Raw genomic sequence first — 24,431 nt, forward strand, 5'->3', positions numbered from 1 at the left:
TATATAAAATATATTATCATCATTTTGAAGCTCAACACACAAAGATTTGAATTCAACTAAACAACATATAAATTTATTTATACAATACTGTAGGGACTAGTCAATGAACTATCGCTACAAATGTATTTTGTATTTTCATCAACATAATACTTAATATGATACTCATTTTGTTCATAAGAATTCAGAGATATGGTTTAAAATCAGTATTTAAGCACCATAATTTGTGTTCGTTCCCTAACTTTACGAATATACTATTAAAGCATCAACAAATAAGGATTGGCACCGAAATTAAACTACTGATAGCCTCGATGGACTATAATTTAGGGCCAATTTTTCAATCCTTGGTTAAAATTTATCCGTCCAATATAAAAGTTTATTTTAAAATGTCACCTGTAAACTGTCAAACGGACAATTATGTATTAGAATACATTTTTGAGATGGTACTTTAATACGTTTTTGGATGAATAAGTTTAAACCAAGGATTGAAAAATCAGCCCTTAACTAATGAGATAAGTTGTTACACCTTGCGTTGGACGCGGACGAGCGACGTATGACATACAACATGGACACTTTCATTACAATAAAATGGTGTTTTTCTCTCACTCTATGTCTATAATTAATACTTTATTAACTAAAATAACTGTACTCTACCGCATATTTATTTGATTTACAATTCATTACAATTTGATAAATTAGATATTATGTACAAGTATATTGTTGTTTAACAGATATCTTAGCGGAGTCGTCGATCTTATTTATCAAATGTATTGTATACCTACATTTATTTTATTAACTATTTAAACACGGTTACGTACAATAAGAAAAGTACTAAATTACAAAGTATGATATTTATTAGGTAGGATTCCGTCTAGCAATCTGTCTCTTTGGAAGTACGATAACGATTTACTATTAACTTAATTTTGGTCGTACAATTAACGCGTATTATTTTCATAAAAAATATCTCTTTCAGAAATTGAGCATAATGTATGGAACTTCACATAAACTATAAACGCAGCCGAGCGACTTTCCGTATTATTGCGATAATCTATATTAACACAACCTTCTGCTCCATTCGATGTCACTGCTAAATTAATCTAGTTTTCTGTACCCAATTTTTCTCTTTCACGCTTGGTAATAAATGAAGATATTCGATCCAACTGAGAATAGGAACGACTTGCCGCCATATTGTGACGTCATACCTATTAATTCAGTCTAATTAACGTTCGTATTTAAATTTAACATAAATATCAGAGCAAAAAGCAAAGAGGATATCTAAATAAATCCTATTTTTCAAATGTTAACTTTACATTCTCAGTTGGATCGCATATTATATAGGGAGAAACAGATCTATATATAGGCGGGCTGTTTAGCGGAGTGCTGTATCGCGGCGAGCACATCATGTTTCAACCGCACATACAAGCGACCTCGACGCCAAGGGTTCTGCAGCTGTAGGGGTCGGAAGTCATCCCTCAGACACCTTTCCCTTGCTCCAATAACCGCTACAAGGCAGAAATCCTGCAATCTCTCTGGCGGGTACACAGGACCGGGTTTGCCCTTGAGCACGGCGGCCATGTTGAGTTGTTTGACGACCAGGTCGATGACTTCACGTGCGGTGGTTCGTGGAGTTACATGTAGCTTTAGGGATGTGCCCGCGGCTAAGCCTGTCTCGTAGGCTGCGAATACCTGCAAGTTTTAACAAATAATAGCTTACATGCCAAAAATGGTACATACAGATACAACGGAATATATTAAGTAGACATAACAAAAAAGAAAATAAAAACGGTCTCTCTGAATCATGATTGTACATAATACAAAAATAATAACTAATAATAGGGCCATCCAAATAATAAAGGGTTTACTTTTTTACATCAAAATATTACTTTTGCGAAAATTTACTTATGGATATTTCAAAATCCTCAAAAGAACCAAATATGTAGTTTATTTTCTAATCTTACTTGTAATATTCCCGGCTGGTCGACGATCCGCCTCTCCGAGGTAGGGTCGGTCCGCTCCTTTGAGTCCTGCGTCTCCTCAGTCTTCGGCACCTTCTTGTTCAAATCTTCCTCCTGCGTCTCCAATAATGGCTGTCGCTTCACACTATGACTCTTCACCTCTTGCCCAGTATCCGTGAAATCTATTTCGGGTGATTTCACATTTGTCATGCTTTTAGACGGCATTACGGTTCTGTAATTCGGTGGGCGTAGTTTGGGACAGCTTTGGCTTTCTGAATCAGAAGATAAACTTTGCGCTGATTCATTTCCCGTTCTAACACTAATCATACTGCCTGAATACATATTGTGTTTCACAGTTAGTAGAGGACTCGAGGTCGTGGACATGGTCGTGTTAATGCTGTGTGGTCGCGGTTTCGGTTCTATGTTCTCGTTTTGCAGAACCAAAGTGTCCTCGCTTCGAGATGGCGGTAAACGGTTGCTGTTATTACTCGTGTGGGATCCAGTGGATTTCACGTCGAACTGTGAATTACTGCTCATAAAGTTGTTGCTCATTGCACTAGATTGCGTGTATTGTGAGTCGGCGCTACCTTTCCGCGCGAATTTGCTGTCGGTGAGGTATTGAGAGCTACTTAAGTTGAGTGTCGATACGGACGCTTGTCGGGGAGCTATACTGAGTTGTTGTTCCGATTTACTAAATTCTGGGTGCAAGTTTGCGTGGTTTCCATTCCCCGCCGGGCCCGGCCACGAGCCCCTTCCTGGCGACGTTTTAGTTATTTTTCCATCTCGGCAAGGTATCTGTAGGAGATCTATTTTCAAATTAACATCTTTATCACAACTTCCCGAGTCTGAGCAAATCTGGGACGGCGTCTTTTCGAGTACATATTTGAGCAAAATTCCTGAATTAGGGCCCGCTTTGTCTTTGTCTCGCGCGAAACTGATCAAGTCCATGAGCCACCGCTCCGACTTCCACACCAGGTTCAAACTGTTCTGCAACTCTTCGAGCTTCGTAAGCTTCTCCTTCGTAGTTTGTAGTTCCGTACACGAAAAAGCTTCCCGATGTGAGTGCGCGGCCATTGCGATGTCGAGTTCGAGCACGCAGCTCAGTTTGCAGTATTTGTGTAGGATGTCTGGGTGGTAGGTCTGCAGGTGGATCATTTCGAAGGCTTGTATCGGCAGACTTAAAAGGTCGCCCCGCTGGAGGAGCATCTCCTTCTGGCCGGGAACAGAGCAGGCCTGCTCCGCGGGGGGGCAGATCATGATGAAGGTGACGTCACTATTGAGCTCGATGACCTCGAGGTCGTATATCCGGTGTGCGAGCGCGTTGTCAGCGGACACGTCCATGTCGCGGAGCAGCTTGCGGCACGCTGTAGCAATTTGTTCTAGGAATATTTGTTGAGATTCTGAAGGCTTGTCGTTGCTGTTTATCGATAGATTACTGATGGCTTGGTTGTCTTCCGTTCTGCCGGCCTGTGATCTGAGGTACTCCCATTCTTCTCTGTGATAAGGAAACTTTTATTAGTTTTTTTAAGTTCGTAGAGTCGTATAAACGTATATGTGCGAGTGTAGGTTTCTTTGTAACAAATTAGTATTATATGATTTATTTATTTTATTTTTGGCCCAGTTAAAGATTACAATTTAAAATATAAACGGTAACTTTCAAAAATACCTAATCAATATCAAAATATAGCATTCGACGCTTCGCTCAATATAATAAAAAGTGATATTTAACATTATCTTACGGTTAAATATAAAAAACTATTGCAAACACACAAAAAAGTAAGTATTTATTAAAATAACAATGAATTAACTATAATTAGTAATATATTTTAAGAATTTAATCGTTTCACAGCGTAACTACTATGTTCTGTCTAATTTATTTGTTTGTTGAGAAGTCAAAGTATATTTTACTTTAAGTCACTAGAGATTATGTAATAAAGTGTAGCCTAAAGTGTGCCTGGAAGAGATTATTTTTACGTGATAAGGCCGACTAATAAATTATACTGTTTTTTGTTTTGTATACTTATATTAGCAATAAGTTTTCTATGTATAGTTTTATTGAAGAGTAATAAAATAAAAAAAATGTGTGCGTGTACTAGTGTATACACGTAAGAAGTGAAACTTCTTTATGACCATATTTTTCAAAAAATAATTTACTATATGCCACTTTACAGAAATACGTCAATCACGCGTGGTAGGGATAAAAACAAGATGGCGCGTAACGGAAAAATGTCACGCGTAACGAAAAAATGTTACACTAAATTTTTTTCCAACCCCGATAAAGAAGTTTCACTTCAAAAAGAAATAAAAGTGTGTGCACTAACGCGGAGACGTGCGGGTTGTCCCTGACGCGCTGGTGTGGCGGCGCGGCGGGCGCGTGGGCCGGAGCCACCAGCCGCACGGCGTCCACCGAGCTCTGCAGCTTGAGGTAGCCGGCGTACAGGCCGCGCGCCAGCCCCGCGCCGGCCGCGCGGCTGAAGGCCAGCTGCGCGCGCACGGACGCCAGCAGGCGCTCCGCCAGCGAGTCGTCGTCGCTGAGCGGGCGGCGCCGCAGCCGGCCGGCGGGCGCCCAGCGCGCGTTCAGCGCCGGCAGCTTGGGGCCGCGCGCGCGACCCACCAGCGACAGCACCAGCGTGCCGTGCGCGTCGCGCAGCGGCCACGGGTACACCTGCCCTGAGACCACACACAAACACATTAGCCGCGATTGCACAACGACTAATACGAAACAAAAAGCGAGTGTATCAAGCGAAAGTGTCAGAAGTGAAACTTTTTCGACAAAACAAAATAAGTATGTAATACCAAAATCATCGCCTTACTCCATGACGTAACGGCATTACCATGACGCGACCTAAAACTTTTACTCTCAAAACGCCTAAAGAAATTTCATTTCTAAAATAATGATACAGTAATATCTCGATTTACGATTTTACACAAATTCGAAATTGCTCGGATTTACTTGCTAACATCCGCGCGTCATCAATATAGGAAATAACGAGCCACTTGAACTTAACGACACTCGAATTGAACCTGTATTTGATATATAAATTAAATACTATCAAAAATTCTGAATGGAAAATGAAGATTCATGAAATGGCAAATAAATTTGACCCACCAATATAACATTTTAAACGATTATCCTACCTATCGTGTAAATTCAAGATACTACTGAATAACATAACTAACATCACAAGAAGCAGTGTATATGTTACAGTCAAAACCCTGAACCAGTCAATATCCTTATTAACGGTTATTAAGGTTATTGACTAAGGGCGTCGGTCAATATCCTTATTGACTGATTTTATCTGACAAAATCAGTTAATAAGGTTATTGACCGACACCCTTAGTCAAAAACCCTATTGACTGATTTAAAGAGCAGACATTCAGTCAATATAGGTTTTAACCAACGTACTGAATAGATTTTAACACTTAAATCTTTCTGTAATGGGCTATTCAGTACGTCGGTTAAAACCTATATTGACTGAATGTCTGCTCTTTAAATCAGTCAATAAGGATATTGACTGGTTCAGGGTTTTGACTGTAGCATATATAAGTGGTCAGTACCGAGGTCGTGCAGCGCGAGCGCGGACTGCAGCTGCGCGGCGGCGGCCAGCAGCTTGAGGCGGAAGTGCGCGCTCGGGCCCGCGTGCCGCTCCAGCGCGCCGCGCAGCGCCTTCACCTCCTCCCACGCAGCAGTGTATATGAGTGTATATAAGTGGTCAGTACCGAGGTCGTGCAGCGCGAGCGCGGACTGCAGCTGCGCGGCGGCGGCCAGCAGCTTGAGGCGGAAGTGCGCGCTCGGGCCCGCGTGCCGCTCCAGCGCGCCGCGCAGCGCCTTCACCTCCTCCCACGCGCACGACACCTGCACACACCGCGTTATATGAGTACGTTCACACACAGACGCGTCACACACACCCCACAGTATAATATGAGTACATTCACACACAGACGCGTCACACACACCCCACAGTATAATATGAGTAAATTCACACACAGACGCGTCACACACACCCCACAGTATAATATGAGTACATTCACACACAGACGCGTCACACACACCCCACAGTATCATATGAGTACATTCACACACAGACGCGTCACACACACCCCACAGTATCATATGAGTACATTCACACACAGACGCGTCACACATCACGCACATCCGGCTCGAAGGACCGGACGCAATGTGTAATACAATAAATAATAGCCCGTTTATTTCCGATCCACAAGAAAAGTTTTGATAAGAGTAGTTTACATACTTATATAGCTATTATAAATATAAAAATGTGTACGTGTTTTTAGTGTACACACGTAAGAAGTGAAACTTCTTTGTGACCTTATTTTTCAAAAAATTATTTACTACATATATGCAACTTTACAGAAATACGTCGAATCAAAGATGGTGCGTAACGGAAAAATGTCACAAGTGAAACTTCTTTCTCTAGTACACGCACACATTTTTTAGATTCAATTTTGGTTTGGACAACTTGCACAATGCATCAAATTTCTAAAATATAACATAAACTCAACTGAATATAATTCTTATTATTTTCATCATATTGAAAATATATAAGAACATTTATAATATAAGAGATGAATTCGATAAAGTGAACTTTTACATTTTTATGATAATTTCTTGCGATTTTAACATGTGTAGTGTTTACCTTCATGAGCCAATGGAAGTCGGTATAGATGCAGGCGGGGTAGGTCTCGTCGACCTCCACGACGGGCAGGAACTCCTCGCCCGTCACCAGCACCTTGTCCTCGTGGTACAGCACGCACGCCAGGTATACACCGCTGTAGTGGGAAATCATTATGTTATGTAGGTTATGTACTAATAATGTAAATATTCAATGCTTGCAAATTTATTTATTTATTTGATTTGCCAACAGTTGTACATCTTATATTAATTATAATCGAATCAGATGGTCAAAATTAATATCTGTACTATGCGATTCAGCTGGATTCAGCTAAAAATAGGAAATTATGGATCATGTCAAATAGTATAAGAAAAATAGATACGATTTTCTACACGTGTATTTAGAGAAGTGTGTCTATACATATACACGCACATACGTGTTTAGCATGCGTGCATGTGCGCGTGCACTCATCACCGTAAATTCTACGCACACACACGCACTTTGTGCGTACTGCACTGTCACTTACCGTCTCAAATTCTTCTGAAACTTAGTATTAGCAGTGAACAACTGGCGTATAGTAGCAGCAGTTTTCCGTGGAGGTCGTGCCGGTGGCGGTGGTGTGGGTCTGCAGCGAGCGGTGGCGGCGGCTGCGGCGAGCGCGTCGAGGCGTTCCGACGCGGTGGAGGGGGAGGGGCGCGGGGGGCGGGACGACACGTCGCGCCAACCTGCGGGGTTGGCTAGTTTTGTAACTGTGGCTAATTCATTTGTGACGCTTCGTAGGGTTATTAAAGTGCGGGTTTTATGGATTAATATGTCTTGCACAATTAAAGATTTATTTTCTAGCCAAGAAGGAAAAAAACTTGTATTAATATTACAGATGGCATATGATTGAATAATCGATAATATACGTATATAATGTGATATACAGGTAACTGTGATTAACTAAAAACGTGATGCGACTGTTAGACAGCTATTTACATGTAATGAAAATTTTTACGTGTAAATGAACTTTAGTCCCATTCTATCAATTCCATTATTTAAAAAGGAATTAAATGCTTGCTATAATACTCACTGCTCGGCACAACGCTCCGCGGCACGGACACAGTGCTCGGTCCCCAGCCCTTCACGTTGCCAGCGGACACGCGGAAGAAGTACCGGCGGCCCCGCGTGAGGCCGGACACCACTACCCGGCCCCCGGTCCCGCCCTTCCCGGTGAGGGAACACGCCGGGACCTCGCGGGTGCCGCACACGTTCGAGAAGTCCGCGCGGGAAGACCACTCCACTGGGAAACGAATTTATTCGTTACATACGTGAACCTTAGTTTGATTGTTTAGTCACTATTGCACTCTGATATAAATAGTACATGATTTAATTTAAAAATTATTATAATATTAACTGGAAATCGAATGACACAAAATGAGAAAAAAAAAATGAGATATTTTCATGAGGATGTAATATTTGATAAAATATGAAATTAGAAGGACGATCACACACTTCTTGTTTGTGTGTCTTTTACCATTCTACTTAGTGAGTAGGGACGATGGCGGTTGCGACGTATTACAATATGAAAGATCGTGTGCAGGATGAAGTATATGGTATATATGGTTTTGTGTGTGTGTTGGTTGTCGTGCATGTATATTGTGTATGTTTTACAAATTTTTACGTGCATGTGTATTATTTTTATCACTGACTAGTACCGCTTCTTGCGTTATGAATCATGTGTAAACGTGGTAGGTCCATCTCTGTGTGTCCGCCCCATACCTCGATACTTGGTGACGATGGCACTGTGTGGTGCGGGCACGTCGAGGCGCACGGTGACGGCGTGCCCCCCCTCCACCTCCAGCGTCGGGCCCGCCCCGCCCCCCGCCACCCGCGCACTGCCCCACCCGGATACTAGCCGCCTGCAAACATAACAAAACAAATATATTTCAAACAAGTCAAAATACAGATTATACAAAAAAAAGACGGGTTGCACTCCGGGAGTGCCGGCAGAAGTGAAAACTTGATTATTAACGTTGAGCATGTTTGATATTTTGGAATGGAATCCGTCTTACACTTTTTCGATCAGGTCACGTGTCCTGACGCGAGTTTAAGATTTTATACCCATTACAAAAAAGTGCTCAACGCCGCTAAAGAAGTTTTCACTTCAAAAATACAGCAAAATTTGATCTTCAGCTAAGTGTTAGTGTAAAGTGTGCGTGCTCACTTAAGTGTCCGATGCCGTCGGTCCCAGTGCTGCGCCTGCTTGTCTTTCTCCGACGCGCTCCCCGCGCAGCCTGTCGTCCCCGCCTGGCCGCTCGCTGATGATCTGTTGTATATTTATTAGCATTTATGAGGGTATTCTTAAGATAACTTAAAATGTATTTTGTCTATTATCTGTTAATATAATTAGTAATTTCACTATGCACGATGTGCTCTCTAATTTAGCTGCTAGCTAGAAAGCTGTTTCTCCTAAACACAGGTTGTCCAGTAACCTAGCTTTGGAAACATTGGCTTGTATACATTGTTTTAGTAGCCTTTTTTATATTTCTATACTTTTACATAAATATAAATTGTAAATTGTGATAATAAATAAATAATTTAGGAATTACACCGCAAATGTTTTATTAGTAAATAGTTTTTAAGCCTGTTTGTGTCAATTCCAAGTTGTGAACCAAAAAAAACTTTTATTTATATTTTAGCTCCTCTCTGTGTATGTATGTGTGTCCACTGACCGTGTAGCTATGTGCGCGGTGCGGTCGGGCGTGGCGTCGTGCAGCCGCGCCTCGGCCTCGCGACACAGCCGCCGCAGGTGCGCGCCCAACGCCTCGGGGCTCGTGACTGCATCAATACGTTATTAAAAAAATGTGAAGTGAAAATTCTTTATGACCATATTTTTCAAAAAATAATTAACTATATGCAACTTTACAGAAATACGTCGAATCATGCGTGGTAGGGATAAGAAAAAGATGGCGCGTAGGAAAAATGTCACGCGTAACGAAAAAATGTATAGCACTAAATTTTTTTCCAACCCCGATTAAGAAGTTTCACTTCAAAATTAACATTTTCTGTTACATTGCATCCTATATTTTTTTACGAAAACAGGCATTTCATACAAACAGATAAAAAATTACGATTTTTTTAAGATATCACTTAATTCCCAATAAAAAAAGATATGAATCAAAAAAGCAACATGCATTTCATTTTTTTTCACAATTTTTTTATGTATAAGTAAGTTATTGGATTTTGCTTTGCTCAGAGTAAAAAATATTACATATAATATGAGCCATTTATGAACACTAAAAAATATTCTAAAATTGACATTTCATATAAAAATGCACAAGCTAAGCGAAGCTAATTTAAATTTTCCGTCGGACACATAAATATCTTCTTTTAATTACATACACATCTGCACTCTGCATATAAGCGTTTAAACAAGTTTTTATCGCAAAACATATTCAACCAAACTTTCTTAACATGTCATCCAAGTGTGTAAAAATAAACCCAGAAAAAGGTTTAATCAGGTAAAGCCAATAAGACAGTAAAGTGGATCGATGTTGTTTGTGTAGCCCTTGCCCTCGTCATGTTTGTTGAGGCGATCAGCCCCGAGCTACTTACACACTAAGGGAACTCATTGTAAGTTCAGAATGGTTTAGTTTATGCTTGTTGGTGTTTGAATGCAGTTTAATACGTAACTGCTTCTTCTGATTATTATATTGAAATCTAAAGTATTGTTTCTATTTTCCGTAGATACATGACTTGTTCAAAAGGTATAATCGCAACCAACATAGAAGCATTTTGTGATATAGCTGTGTTTTAGGAAGTGAGTTGGATTTTTTTGCCATGGTCATTTTGGTTTGCAATGAAAATTTCCATATTTTGAAGACAATTTGATCGTACTAAGTTCAAAATCAGTTCCACTTTTCTTTTCAAAAGCAAAAGAATGATTGCAAAGTCCACACCATTTCTCATAAAACCACAATCCAACTCACACTGGTTCCCCTCCTTGGCGCCGAACTCCATGAGCATCTTGGCGAGCGGCCGGTTGCCCGTCAGCACCGCCACGTCGAGGGGTGACAACCCATCTGTGTTAACGCTGGAAATGTAAGAGATTTTGGTGAGAAACATAAGGATAGTGTCCAAATATACTACTTAGGAATGTTTTAAGTTCCTTTTTTGACGCTCAAAGAGTTTTTTCCTGTCACTGTATTTCTATTAAAATTCTTATTAAATTGGTATCTAATCTTTTTTATTAAGCTTTTGTTTAACTGTGTCTTAGAATGAGATGAATTTGATGTGAGATTAGGTTTAAAGGATATTTGGAGGTTACAGGAAAAAACATCATTGAAGTATAGTTCATAAATTAACGAATATCCTTATTTATATTATAATGACTTGCACAAACAAAAGTTTGGAGGGATCTCCCAGCTAATGACATCGAATAGCCGTCTCTGGCATAAGGCATCGTTAAGATAACGAGATTTTATCATCTAAATAAGTATAATAAAACACCGCAGACATTTAAAACAGTTGTAAAAGTTTTAAAAGGTTATGACTACTAATATAATATTAATACAGTAAGCGTGGAATCTCTCAAATAAAGTGTGATACTGATATGTTTTGCGTCATCTTTTGTATGAAATTGTGGATTTAAAAAATTATTACGACCATTTTTAATGACAGACTTTTTAGTAGTATCCACTTTATAAAAATAAATATTTCAATGAAAACTACCTGTTAACATCGACGTCTGTGGATTCCAAGATGTTCCTAGCTTTGTCGAGGTAGCCATGTTCTACCGCTGCGAATAGAGCTGAAACCGAGAAAATAATACATAAAAACATTTTACTTTCATATTTTACACATATTTTTAATGACGGTACTATACGGACCGGTGGCCGGACAACATAAATATTGTCAGTCTACGTCCGACCGTCAAGCGCGCAACATCCTACCAAAAAGTTTAACAGGATATATGTTTGTGTAGGAAAAGAAAAAATGATGATAAAACTTATAATAAGGAAAAAAATCTAACAAAAAAACTTAAAATAAATAAAAAAAAGAACAAAAAATACCCTGCAGGTGTATATTAACAGCGGCGATCTTGTCAGCTGGTCGCTCCTTCTTGCGCTTGTCGAGGTGCGGGTGCGGAGCGCACGCGCTCAGCGACGGCAGCTCGCCCCCGCACCCCTCCAGCAGCGCGCCGTACTGGAGCTCTATGTGAACGCGGGGAAATAAGTATTAACTAAATAAAAACAAAAATAAAAAAGAAAAGTAAAAAATGAAATTTGAACGTGATGAAAACCTATTACAATATCTAAAGCAATTTTTTTAACATCGTAAATTTTTGACATAAATATAATAACAAAAAAAATAAATAAAATGTGTGTGACTTTATATCTTAAAAATTACCATAAAGAAGAAAATGATTGAAATTACACGTAGGTAATTGAAATTAGTATAATTGAAAATATTTAACAAATTGATAGTGAAAAGTGAAAACCAATTCTGGTAATTTGTAAATTGGTAAAGTACATTTTAATTAATTCCAATAAAATTAATATAAAGATAGCCTACTAAGTGAAATCGGTGTTATATATTATTAAATTAATAGGGATAATACTTGTTAAAGGAAAATTGCATTGACGTCAATTCCAACCTTGAACATAATATTATGTACGTAAAATTAATAAACCATAGAAGTCGCCAAAACAACCAAAGAACTCCGTAGTTAACAATTTTCAAGTTTAGAAACCAAATAAGTGTGGCCTTTAACATTTACATAATGCGCATAGAACACCGAATTATAACAATTATATAGTTAGCTAAATAAGCCGATACATAATTAAGCCTTATTAGGAACAGTCCAACTGGATGATTGATCCGTTATCTACGCTTCGAGTTGATTGAGATCTAGTGACCCTTTAATCTACCTAATTAACATAAGTGTACTGATTAAAGTGTCCACCTTATCAGTCTTACTACTAATATATGCTAAAAGCAATTTTTGGCAATATAAATTTGTTTATTTCTAATAAAAAAATTGGTAAAGATGTCCGTTGAAATTATTTAAGGAAATGCTCAAGGATAGAAACCAGGTTATACCTTATCCAGTAAAAATAATGATTGAAAACTGTAATGTTTATGCTAAAATAAATTGGGAGGACGACTACCAAACAATGACATAATATTATGATGTAGCTTTTGCTATAACTGTACCACGTCTTGATCTTTCACCACGTGTATTGTTCAAAGTTCAAACAGACATAATCAACGGACTTAAGCGGACAGGAACTGCGCTTAGATAAAATAAAATTTCTAACATTAACTCCAGTCTCCACTTATGGTGAAATCAGTAAAAATGTATCGGCCATTACCAGTCCTGCTTCAATGTCGCATTGTATGGTAATTTGCGACCAAATACGTGCTTCGTTTCCACACTTCTCTCTATTTCCTTTTAATACATTCCGACATGGCGTCTAAGCAAATTGACTTTTTATGAAAATCGATAAAAAAATATAAATTATTTATTCTTTATTGCAATACAACACAACTGTTGAAACTTATATGGGCATAATACAATTTATTATTATAGCTTTCGTTCATTCTGGACGGAGTATCTTCTTCTCTAGGCAAGAAACTAAATTGGTGTTTCTTTTTGCAAATAATAACAAATAGTGACTTCAAATTAAGACAATCGATTTTATAGCTGCTTACTAGCAGCTTACTATAGCTTTAATATACATTTTAAGATACTACAAAATATAATATACTGGTACGTATGTCCAACATGATAATTTTGTTACACTTATTCTTAATGACCGGTTGGCTTGGTTGGTAGTGGCCCTGCCAGAGGTCGTGGGTTCGCTTCCCACCCGGGGCAAATATTTGTGTGATGAACGTAGATGTTTGCTCTGTGTCTGGGTGTTAATTATTTATATAAGTATTTATTTAAAATTATATATATGTATGTTTATCAGCCATCTGGATTCCATAACACAAGCGAAAGCTTAGTATGGGATCAGATCGTGCCGTGTGTGAAAATTGTCCGGGATTATTATTTATTATTTTATTATTAACACTTAATTCAGTTCTACTAAACTCCTACGTACACCGAAAACACCTAGGAAATATTGACGTGACCATTGATTTATCATCATCATCTAATGGCATTGAATGTTCGACAAGTTACATTGCCTTTAACGTGAGCGGGGTGAAAAAATTTGACCGCACATTTACCAGAGGAAATTATATCCTATGTCAAAATAGTAAGGTTTGATATTGCGTATCAGCTGCGAAGGCTTCGACCTTTAAGATCAAAAGCCTTATTTGGCACATGATACATTACGATCCGAATCAAGGTTAAGTCACGCTTAAACATATTATGTTATGTCTATTAAGTTAATACTTGTCATACGATTCAAATGGAAGCTTCTAGTTTCAGGATAAGCCATATAATTTTATACTTATTTCATTTGATTCGGTCTCATTCTTTTTGGTAATATTTTTTTTGGAGGTGGATATGGAGGGTTTGATTTTTCTAAATTAAGATTGCTAGGAGATAAAAATTTGTATTTATGTTAACAAAATTTGAAATTATACAATAATTTATACCGAATCAAATAATATTCAGTATTGATTCATTTGAGTTCTCGTCTCAGAGGCCAAGACCCACTTTGGGGTTTCAGCGCCAGAGGAGTAAGTAAGTAGTATTCATTTGATACCCTAAAACGGTATCGATTTTTAAGTTTACAAGTACCTGTAGGGGGTCAGGAGTTAAAAGTTTTCGGACATGATTTTAAACTCAGTTTCAAGTTGAATAAGTGATCACCTCTTCTGATGAATAAATGAAGGGCTTTTGGTCCCTTGTGTCTTTGTTTAAACTAATAATAGTAATCGATATAGTATAACTAAATTATTTATTGATTTTAATCTATAGAAATAGAAGATATTGCCGCTTATAATATTTTCTCTGTGGAAACTGCTTTGCGAAACTTTTTAATAATGGTAGTTCTCTCACTCAATTTAAATTAATTTTATTATCGATGGATTTTAAATCTTTCAACAGTAAAAAGATTTATCATTATCATGTAACATAGGATTTATTTTTATTTCTATTAGACAAGTGGTTAGTATTAATACCATGATTTTAACGCCTGGTTGAAATAATATTTGTTTAAGTTTGAGCACTGCAAGTTGCTTGCTACATTTGATATTCTCTTGAGAAGATTAGAGTACGTAACGCTGAAGCTTTGTTTAATTAATGGTTACACAGTAACAACTACTTGTTGCACTTTATACTGATAACTAAACTACGATTAACGCTTATATTCTAAAGTCTACACAATTACTTAATATTGTGAGATATTTGTATTATATTATTTGAGTTCTCAATAAATTTCAAAATACCGATTTAAAACTGTTATTATTATGTTATTTAAATCTGAAATAGTACACTAGACTTGTAAATTATCTAAGAATTTTCTTTAGCAAAAGTTACATCTTCGTACATCGAAAACGTAAATAAACAAGTATAGCGTCATCTGTTTCGTTAAAACGGTTAGAATGCCACGTAGTTGTGGCGAAAAAGGCGACAATAGAATTAACATAATGCAAAGAAACTAGATTTGGTCCAATGTGACGTCACGAGCGACTTCACGTGGTCCAAACCGACAAGAAAAACATCTATGTAAGTATGTAAATTATACATTCGTTATTAACTTTTTATAAAAACATCCACGTTATTAATTCAATTAGCGTTTATTTTTAAATATCTATTTATTGAAATTCTATTTCGATTTTTTTACTAGATTTTACTCAAACATATCTAGTAATAAACATAAAAAATGTTCGCTATAAAATAAAGAAACAATCTTTAAAAATTAAAAAATCATTACACAGCATACTCAAATCGTTATCCTTCCGCATTATAGGTGTACATACATTTCTGTTTCAAAATATCCAAAAGGCTTGGTAAAAACCTAGTTTCCACGCTGAACAATACCAATGCATACCATATGTAGTTTTCTAGGCTATGAAAAGGGAAAATGAGTGAAATGAACACATACACCATAAGCAGAGCAATACGCAATCGATTCAAGTCAAGTAGTCAAGCTATCCCACCATTGTTCAACACTTCTCACCAAATAACGAATTCAACCATTATGTGGAAATTATTTAATTCCAACAACCTTACCCAGTTCGTAGGCATTTGTAATATGTTGGTTTGCGAAATATTTTATTATTTCGACGTTTTCTATTGTTACCTCTACAAAGTTAATTACCACACCGTTGGTATAAATCCAATTAAAATATGTATTTATTCATGACAACTTTTAAAAACACTGCGGCTATCTATGGTTGGTACGTTAGAGATATATTTTGCGATCTTTCTGCGTTGTAGCTAAAATATAACTTTTAAGTTCCTTGCCTTGCCTTGACTATACTAGGTTGAAACGAGCTACCCCCCAATAAACGGACACGGGGAATATTTTTCTAAAATACACTTAGATGGGCAAAGAGGCAAGGCAAATTCTCGTTAACTCATGTATTGTCTTGTAAACAATAGCAAATTCGCTACATGTAAAATGACTTTAAGCTTAAAGATTTACATTTTAAGAATTAAATAATAATAGTCCACAGATTTGTAAATTGAATATTCCTACATTGTTTTGTTCCTAAAATTAGACAATACTTCTCTGGGACGCAAATAGAGCCAACTTAAAGTTGGTTGGGACACAGAAACTTGAATTTGGTTAAATATTTAAATTGTAGTCAATATTTAATATCCAACTTCGCGATCTAGCAAACAACTTGAATGTTTGAAACTTTAAATAATGGCATTTTATGGAAATGTCTCTCATTTTCCAGCTCTCCACAATGCTTAAATTTTCTTTAATCCTTTGTACTTAGTTTTATTGTTTAATGAGTTTAATCTGTATACTTACAACAATATTTAAGACTTAATATTTGTCTGCTTTTCAAATAACTACTAATAAAAGTTATATTTCTGAGTTTTTTTTTGTTTTTATCACGGCTCATTTCGACTGAACTGGGTCGCACCATAGTTAAAATATCCAATGTAATTCTATGAAATCATTAGCCGCACTTCCAAATTCAATTGAAATCAAGATGGCTCGGAGACACGCGTGAATAATACATAACGCAGTTAGTTATATTGCGTGGGCGCGCAACTCAATTACGGCAAAAAGTTTGAAAGTAACATTGGGCCGGAAGCGGCCCGGAACACAGGCTCCGACGCACGACACGACATTGTTCCGAGGAAGTCGTTGCTTCTAAATGTTACAAACTAGCTCGCCTCGCCTTTAAGTTGATTGTGGCTGAAATTATCCTATGTATTAGTTTAACTATCGCCAAGGTAAGAGCAGAGATTGGACAAGAGATTCCTACAGTCGTAAAAAATATTCCAAAATTGCGCTCCAGCGTATAAAGTAGGCAAATAGGTTAATTATTATGAAATTAACTATCAACAAATGAAATAAAAGTACCAACCACATTTGAAAAAATCCAACTTCATATTTCAGGTCTCACTTAACAGTTAAAAAACAATCACATCATACACACGATACCAAAATTATTAAACGATACAGTTATGTAGCCTTTTTCGTCTATTTAAATTTGGAACACTGGCAGCTCACAAGAGACGTACAAAAAAGTTAAATTTGAAAATAGAACTGACCGCATGTCAAGAAGTCTACCATGTCACTCCATTGCAGTATCATTGTTGCAACTGATGCGGTCGCACGCTTTGATGGACCATTGTTTAGAATGAAGATGTGTGTCGTCATCGCCTCCCGTTTTGCGAAAGTCTCGTTAACTGGGTCGAGTGTTTACTCAAATTAGACCCTAAGGCGCTAACACAAGTGCACAAACACGGTTTGTGGGGCAATTAATGGAACCAGACCGCTGCATCAAAAATTAGAGACAACTAGATCTTGGGTCATTGCGCACTAAAAATGACTTCAAACGTATTATGTAACGCTTAATCAATATTTGCTTACAACAACATTGAAATACATATAGGTGCAGATATTTAAGATGGAAGTAATATAGGTGCAGATATTCAAGAAAAATAATCCAAGTTAGAAAAAAGGTGAAGGCCAATTCTCAAATAGTTAGTGGGTAATTATGAATCGTTACGAGTTGCTGAGCCATCAAACGATCGTCAGGTTACTAACGAGAACGGAAAGGTCAATGTTTCAGCTTTCGAGATAATTGTTATTTCGCAACGGAAGCCCACAGGCCACATTGTCCAAAGCAATCCCACACGGGCCTTATGTAACTCTTGCATTATTCATACTTGCCGCCAAGTAATTCGGAGGAATGTTATAATTGTACTTAATTGGTAAATTTTGATTGTTTATGTTAATATTTGCACCTGTATCAAAACTGGTAAATGAGATGGCGTAATCAGTAAAAATATCCAGATTTTTAAGTTTAGTCAAGTGTATTTTCGAGCATATCAAGTGTTGAATGTGTATCGGTATTACAGACCTCATTCAGATGGATTTCTTGGTATTTTTTGGATGAAACGTAAGAAAATGGTTCAACATTGAATTACTGATAATGCAAGCTATACTTTATAAACTGCAGAAACTGAATTTTCTACCAAAAATATTATTTACCATCGCATTCATATTAGAAAAACTGAAAGATCTAGAAACTGCGATACGTGAGGCAATAAGAGTACGAAATTGTTTATCATAAAGTCGATGTGACGATGAATGCGTATACTGATTGCTGTGTCCAAATTGACAGAGATCAACATGAATCCCACTGTTTGCCGAGATGCGGCTCGTGTTTTCTCTTGTGATGTCATCATTTAATCGTAACTTTTTATCATTACCTTGTTACATTTCATTCATAACTCTGCTAAAACAATGGTATAATGGACTTCGGATTACGCTACAGTTAACAAAAAGACATCAAAACTCATCATCAAGAGCATCTAACTTAATATGAAATTGAAATTACCTTTTAAATGGCTTTCACATTTGCCAGGATTGCTTTGAGCAATATTCATACAAACAACGGAAAGATTTCTCAATGAATGCTTAATATGAGTAAACGTTAGATTAAATATTTTGCTGGCGTATAATATGAAGTTTAACAATTCATCTCTCTTTAATGCTAAATAAAGAAACTATACGGCCAATGTCGTGAAAAATGTAGCTGTGTCTTATCACATATTTAAATTGATGGATAACTGTGTGTCGAAACGAAATCAGCATGGCGGTAGAATTCACCGCAATCGGTGTTTTCAATTGATCCCAATCGATGACGAGATTGCACAATCTATTCAATTGCCGACACTTGTACCGATACAAGAAACACGCCTTACGCTGATTTCTTATTGACTCGATGTTTTGATATTCGAACCAAATGAGATAAAATGTGAGATACAATTAATGCAATCGTGAAATCTTTTCCAGCATTAAATAATATTATATGAAACGCAATTACGCTGCCACGATGATATAATGATTGAAGCTTAATTAAGTCGAACCAAGCATTGGCCAACATGACGTGAATTTTTGTCTACCGTCAGAAAATTTCAATAATAGGGATGTCTATTAAGTGGATTACTATTTTCCTAATGTGCGCCTATATACACGATATTTATGACTTGATCAATACATACAGCCGTCGGTCATAATAAGGAAGGTATGTTGATTGATTGATTTTTTTGTGTTTCTCCTTGTTACATGTATTGTAAGAATTTCCCAAGTTTAAGGTTATCGTGCATGGCTGATAGGCGGTGTCTGGAAGATAATGCTATCGGCTGAGATTTATGCTATTCGTCATTAACTGACTGATTTGACAAGTCATTGATGTTTCCGCTCGATTGGAAGTGCGATGGCTTGGTACCGAGCTTCTTTATTTCATATTGAGATTTTTGTCTCAAGTTCACACGCGTAATGTGGGGGAAGGAAGGAAATATGTCGTCAATGCAGGAATAATAAAATATACTGTAAAAATTTAAACTAACTATGTAAAAATGCAGCTTCATAAATTCCTTCATGATTAACTGAATATTTTTCGCGCTAGACGCTCTATCGAGTTATTAAACATTCTCTATCGCATAATATTGACGTTAAATTTTTGCTGAGGGAATGTGGCTAGACAAAATCTGAACCCATAATTGCGGCTACATTAAAACAGACATTCATGCACATGGCCAGTTATTTGCGAGCCCATTAGCCTTTCTATTGAAACGAAAATGACGGAAACAATCACACACCAAACCCCGCTTATCGAAGTTCCACGCCATCAAGGCGTAACTTTCTCCCACTAATAAATAACGCGAGTGGAAAACACGAAATCAAAAGTAAGAAAATGTGAGTTTCACCGTCGTCGACTGTGGGAACTTTTGTCTGCGAAGTGCAGAGGAACGACCTGCCACTTGTCAGAACAATCGGCTTATGTTTCTCGCATAATTACCAACTTGTAAATAATGAAACAGCCTATAATTACAACTAGCTCGTGGTCTATTATGTATTATTTTTTTGCTTCGGTATAATAAATCAGATTGGCATGGTTCAGTAGGTTTGACATATCTACGTATCATTTGTTTTTTTCACCGCTGATACAAAGTAATATTTCGATTTCATTTGATTATAAGTAATAAAAATAACTCAAAAAAGAAAAACGAAATTTTGTTTTGATCTTTCAAGTCACCATATGTACATGTTCTATGATCTACACTGTAATTTTACGCCTTTATCATGATATATTCAACCACGTAATAAAACGAAAATTTCTTTTACATCTAAAGAAATAATAAAAGATTAACATAAGTTGACGCGTAAACCCTCAGTCGAGATGAAACTCATCCCTCGAGACGTCTCGGCTTTACACAAGCTGATTTGATAAGGCGCCAGCGAAGCATGCACGGAGCGAGTAAACCAGCGCGGTATAATCTTAATTAAGGAAATTACACCGATATTACGAAACACGCGTTAATTGCTCTATAGTCTACTTAACGCGTAACTTTGTTTAGCTATCGTGGGATATTATGTGCTAATTTTTTCGGTCCACTGCTAAACGACGAGTCCATATAAACGAGTATTTCGACGAAGTGGTCAATAATTGTTCGTCACAATATTTCTCAACCGCCTTTCGCATTTTGTTAAAAAGGGTGTTTTCATCGAGTTTTCCCAAAAGCCTGGCTTTGAAAGCGAAGTGGATTGGAAGTGCGGAGCTTATCGTATTTTTGAGCCGCCAGACACTGATACGGTTAGACTTTTTGTAATCACAAACACGTCGGACATTGTTCTCTGCAGAATGAACTCTAGATATTTGCGTTTGGAGAAGTGGTGAAAATGAAAATGAAAACAAAAGTTAGATGTTCATACTGCGATAACGAGAAACGCTCCAATTAAAAAGTTGCTATTTGACGAATTTTAAAAATACAAAATACGTCCAGATAATGACCAGAATAATTGGTTTTAGGTTTCACAGGAGAGTCAGATTGAAATTCATGTACATTTATCCCGGTACGAGCTCATATTATATCACAGCTTCAAGAAAATTAACGTGAAAGCAATTTAGATGAGTTAATATTATGTTACCTTCAACTTGCCACTTCGAGCATAAAAATGTTATTAAGTAGTCTTTACTTAGTTACTGCACAATATTATAGTATTGTTAAGCGCAGATGCCCTATATAACGCATATAATATGTTATGAGTGTATACTAGTTGATTAATTTAGCCTAATGTTCGACTGCATTACGAAATAAAACAATGTTTATTACCTCTATATATGTATTGTTCAACTGTGTACCGCTATCAATGAATTACAAATGTCAATGGGGGTTAGCTGAACTGTATTTGGGACAATTTTCACGAATATAACTCTTATCAATATGGGTGTAACAATTTCACGTTATACGGGGTCAAACACAAATACTATATATTAAAAATATTCATTCTCTGTACGGTTAGGGGCAAGCAGATCCACCACGTTGGCCGACCATGACCATATTTAGTAGTGCCCGACTAACCAGTAATTTGACCAGTGCATTGAGCTTTTGTTAATGCTTGCTGTTTATTTATTTATTACATAACATGTTTGTTGAGGCGTATATTGTAGAAATTGTTGATGACTCAAAATCAGGTTCAATTAGTCTTGAATGAAAAAATACGTGTGGCACTCGAGGACTGCCGCGGTAAAGCTATTGTATAGCATCACATCGTTGTGCTGGTTGGAGTTGGGGGTGTAAGGTTTTTTCGTTACGGAATTTTTACATTCGGTCGCCGCGCTCAAAGAGATATAAGCTATGCAATAGCTTAACTTTTCTGTTTGGTGTGCCTATACGTAAATAAATTTAATAACTACGATATTAGTGTATTTGAATACCTAAATAATGTATTGTGATAACTGATAACAAAATAACGACGAGTTGAACATATTATAACCTATTTATTATATTCTTGGTAAATTTGTGGCTGAGTCAATTCATCATAGTACGAAGTCGAAGTATTCGTTCGGTAATCGGTATCCATTAAAATGGTGTCAATCAACAAAGGCAATAATTAATAAGGCCTGATACAATCTTATCACACAACAATAAGATATTTGACGTGTTTTACTGCTTCTATACAAACTACGATTAACTTTAAATACATTGTGTATTTATATTGTGCATAGTACGGATTTACTCGCGTAAGAGTATATTTTATGAGAATATAAAAATATTTTATGTTGTAATCATATTCATTGGCATTTACGCTAGGTACAGTTCGAAACCTACCAGTAAAAATTGTTAAATTAGATTTGATATATTATTGATACAGCAATGTTGCGTGTAAATTGTACATTCAAAGTTTATACCACTAAAATGGGATAGCACAGGTCTGTAATCTCGAGTGCGTGTGATGGAGCCGTCGGGCGTGTATGGACACACCAGTTATGCTAATCGGTTCCTCAATCGGAGCGTTACTCGCTGTTTTTGCGCCAATTAACCGACTGCTACGTATTGTGTGCGCCTAGTGTACGCTCACCGCTACACCGTGCGAGTGTAACTTCCCTGTATTATCATTTTTGTACTGTGCCACTTGCCTCTATTTTGTGTCATTCAGATATAGCCAAATTATATTGCCAATACGTGCAAGTTTGTAATAACGACAATTTCGCTAAGTGCTCTAATTCCTCGAAGTTAACATGATATACGCGTGCTAGTCGTATGAAGACATGTAATAACTAGGCTACTGGCCAAGGCTTAAACGTCGATGTTTCTATGATAACAGAGTTTACTGCTTTCTGACATGAAACCGAGTTTACGATGTTCGATTATCAAACATAATAATGTATCGGTCGCAAATAGCTCTAGATCGATATTGTTAACATTGATGAAACTTCTTATGTATTTTGATGAATGGTAACTATACGTATTACGACAGATTATTAAAGAGTCTGATAATTAGATAAACTTATCGATATATCGTGATTGTTTATGTTTATAAATAGAGTATACGTACTTATAAAGGCAGAAGGTGAGAGGGGGTGCTTCCTGTCCTTAGGATCGATATTGTTAACATTGATGAAACTTCTTATGTATTTTGATGAATGGTAACTATACGTATTACGACAGATTATTAAAGAGTCTGATAATTAGATAAACTTATCGATATATCGTGATTGTTTATGTTTATAAATAGAGTATACGTACTTATAAAGGCAGAAGGTGAGAGGGGGTGCTTCCTGTCCTTAGGCGGAGTGCTATACACAAAGGCGTGGTTGACGCAGCCCCGCGCCTGTGCGCACATGTCGCCGTCGGAGCCCCGGCGCGTTCGCCGCCGCGCTTCGGGCACCAGCGCAGTCTCCGATTTGCCCAATACTTTTAACTTTTTCTTCCCCTTATCCGGGGAGTGTATGTGCAGAATCGCCGCCGCTTTCGGCGGAATCTTTTCGGGCACTAAAAGGTCCTTCGCAGACACACTCTTCTGCTTCTTATTGAACAGATCACTGAACTTCTTCTCCGCTTTCTTGGGACGCTGGGGCTTCAGCATCAGGTCGACGTCCCCGCTCTTCTTGCGCACCCGGGGCGGCTCCTGTTTGCGTTTGGCCATGACGGGGGTCTTGGCGCGGTACGTGCCGTCGACGCCCGCGTAGGCCACGCCGTACTCCTTGTCGCCGAAGGGGAACAGCACCTGGTCGCGCTTGAGGTCGGGCTCCTCGTCCTTGGAGCGCCAGCGGTTGCCGATCAGGCGCAGGGAGGCGCGCACGGAGCGCGAGCGGCGCAGGCCTCCCTGCTCCCGCTTGAACTTGTCGAGGAGGGTCTCCATCGCCCTGCGAGGGGGGAGTGCGGGCCGCCGGGCATGGCACGCTTGTCGACTACGCGCACGCTATTCACTCGATAGTTACGTAAGTCGTTCTGCTTCCGACGTTCACTCGCAGCGGCGTCGGGCGGCGGAATGCTACAACCGAACAACAAACACTTCTTGCAGTACCGTCTACCGGTACGACCCCGGAGCTCGGAAGCGGCTCCGTGCGCGGCGCGCTCTTTTGATAAACTGCTCTAATTTGCACAATCTGATAGATAAGATAGGTACCTCACTATTTGGATACACTTGTCACCGGCGAGATTTCGTGACGCATGTTTAATGAGATAAAAATAAGGCGATAGCGTTTTATTTGTGAATAAATGAATGCATCGGTTTGGTGGATATTGAGTTTCATATCGGTTCGCTCCGAAATTGAATGCTTCCGTACTCGTTTGATTAATGTCAACTGTAACATGTTGCAGTGTCTAGTTTGAAATATTTTTTATTTGCGCCGTAGTTTACACAGGGATTTTACGTGAAAACGTTTTTGATATTTATTTGTATGCATTGCGAATGTG

General features: G+C 37.8%; 1 protein-coding gene across 1 annotated transcript; it reads right to left on the reverse strand.

The window, feature by feature from the left end:
- Nucleotides 1–782: 782 nt before the first annotated feature.
- Nucleotides 783–24,006, reverse strand: wake (ankyrin repeat and fibronectin type III domain containing protein wide awake). Its single transcript, XM_090104997.1, has 14 exons — nt 23,259–24,006; nt 11,641–11,781; nt 11,300–11,378; nt 10,558–10,661; nt 9,316–9,406; nt 8,793–8,882; nt 8,348–8,487; nt 7,659–7,868; nt 7,113–7,311; nt 6,611–6,743; nt 5,511–5,808; nt 4,274–4,622; nt 1,956–3,447; nt 783–1,683 (listed from the first exon to the last, which is right to left on the reverse strand). Exons 1-14 carry the CDS (start codon nt 23,872–23,874, stop codon nt 1,348–1,350), a joined length of 4,278 nt encoding a protein of 1,425 aa, XP_089961123.1. The 5' UTR covers nt 23,875–24,006; the 3' UTR covers nt 783–1,347.
- Nucleotides 24,007–24,431: the final 425 nt, after the last annotated feature.

The sequence above is a fragment of the Colias eurytheme genome, chromosome 8 (genome assembly GCF_061535395.1).
Source record: "Colias eurytheme isolate Ceu_HAF_F1 chromosome 8, ilColEury1 Martin Lab GWU primary, whole genome shotgun sequence".
In the NCBI taxonomy this organism is placed as follows: Eukaryota; Metazoa; Arthropoda; class Insecta; order Lepidoptera; family Pieridae; genus Colias; species Colias eurytheme.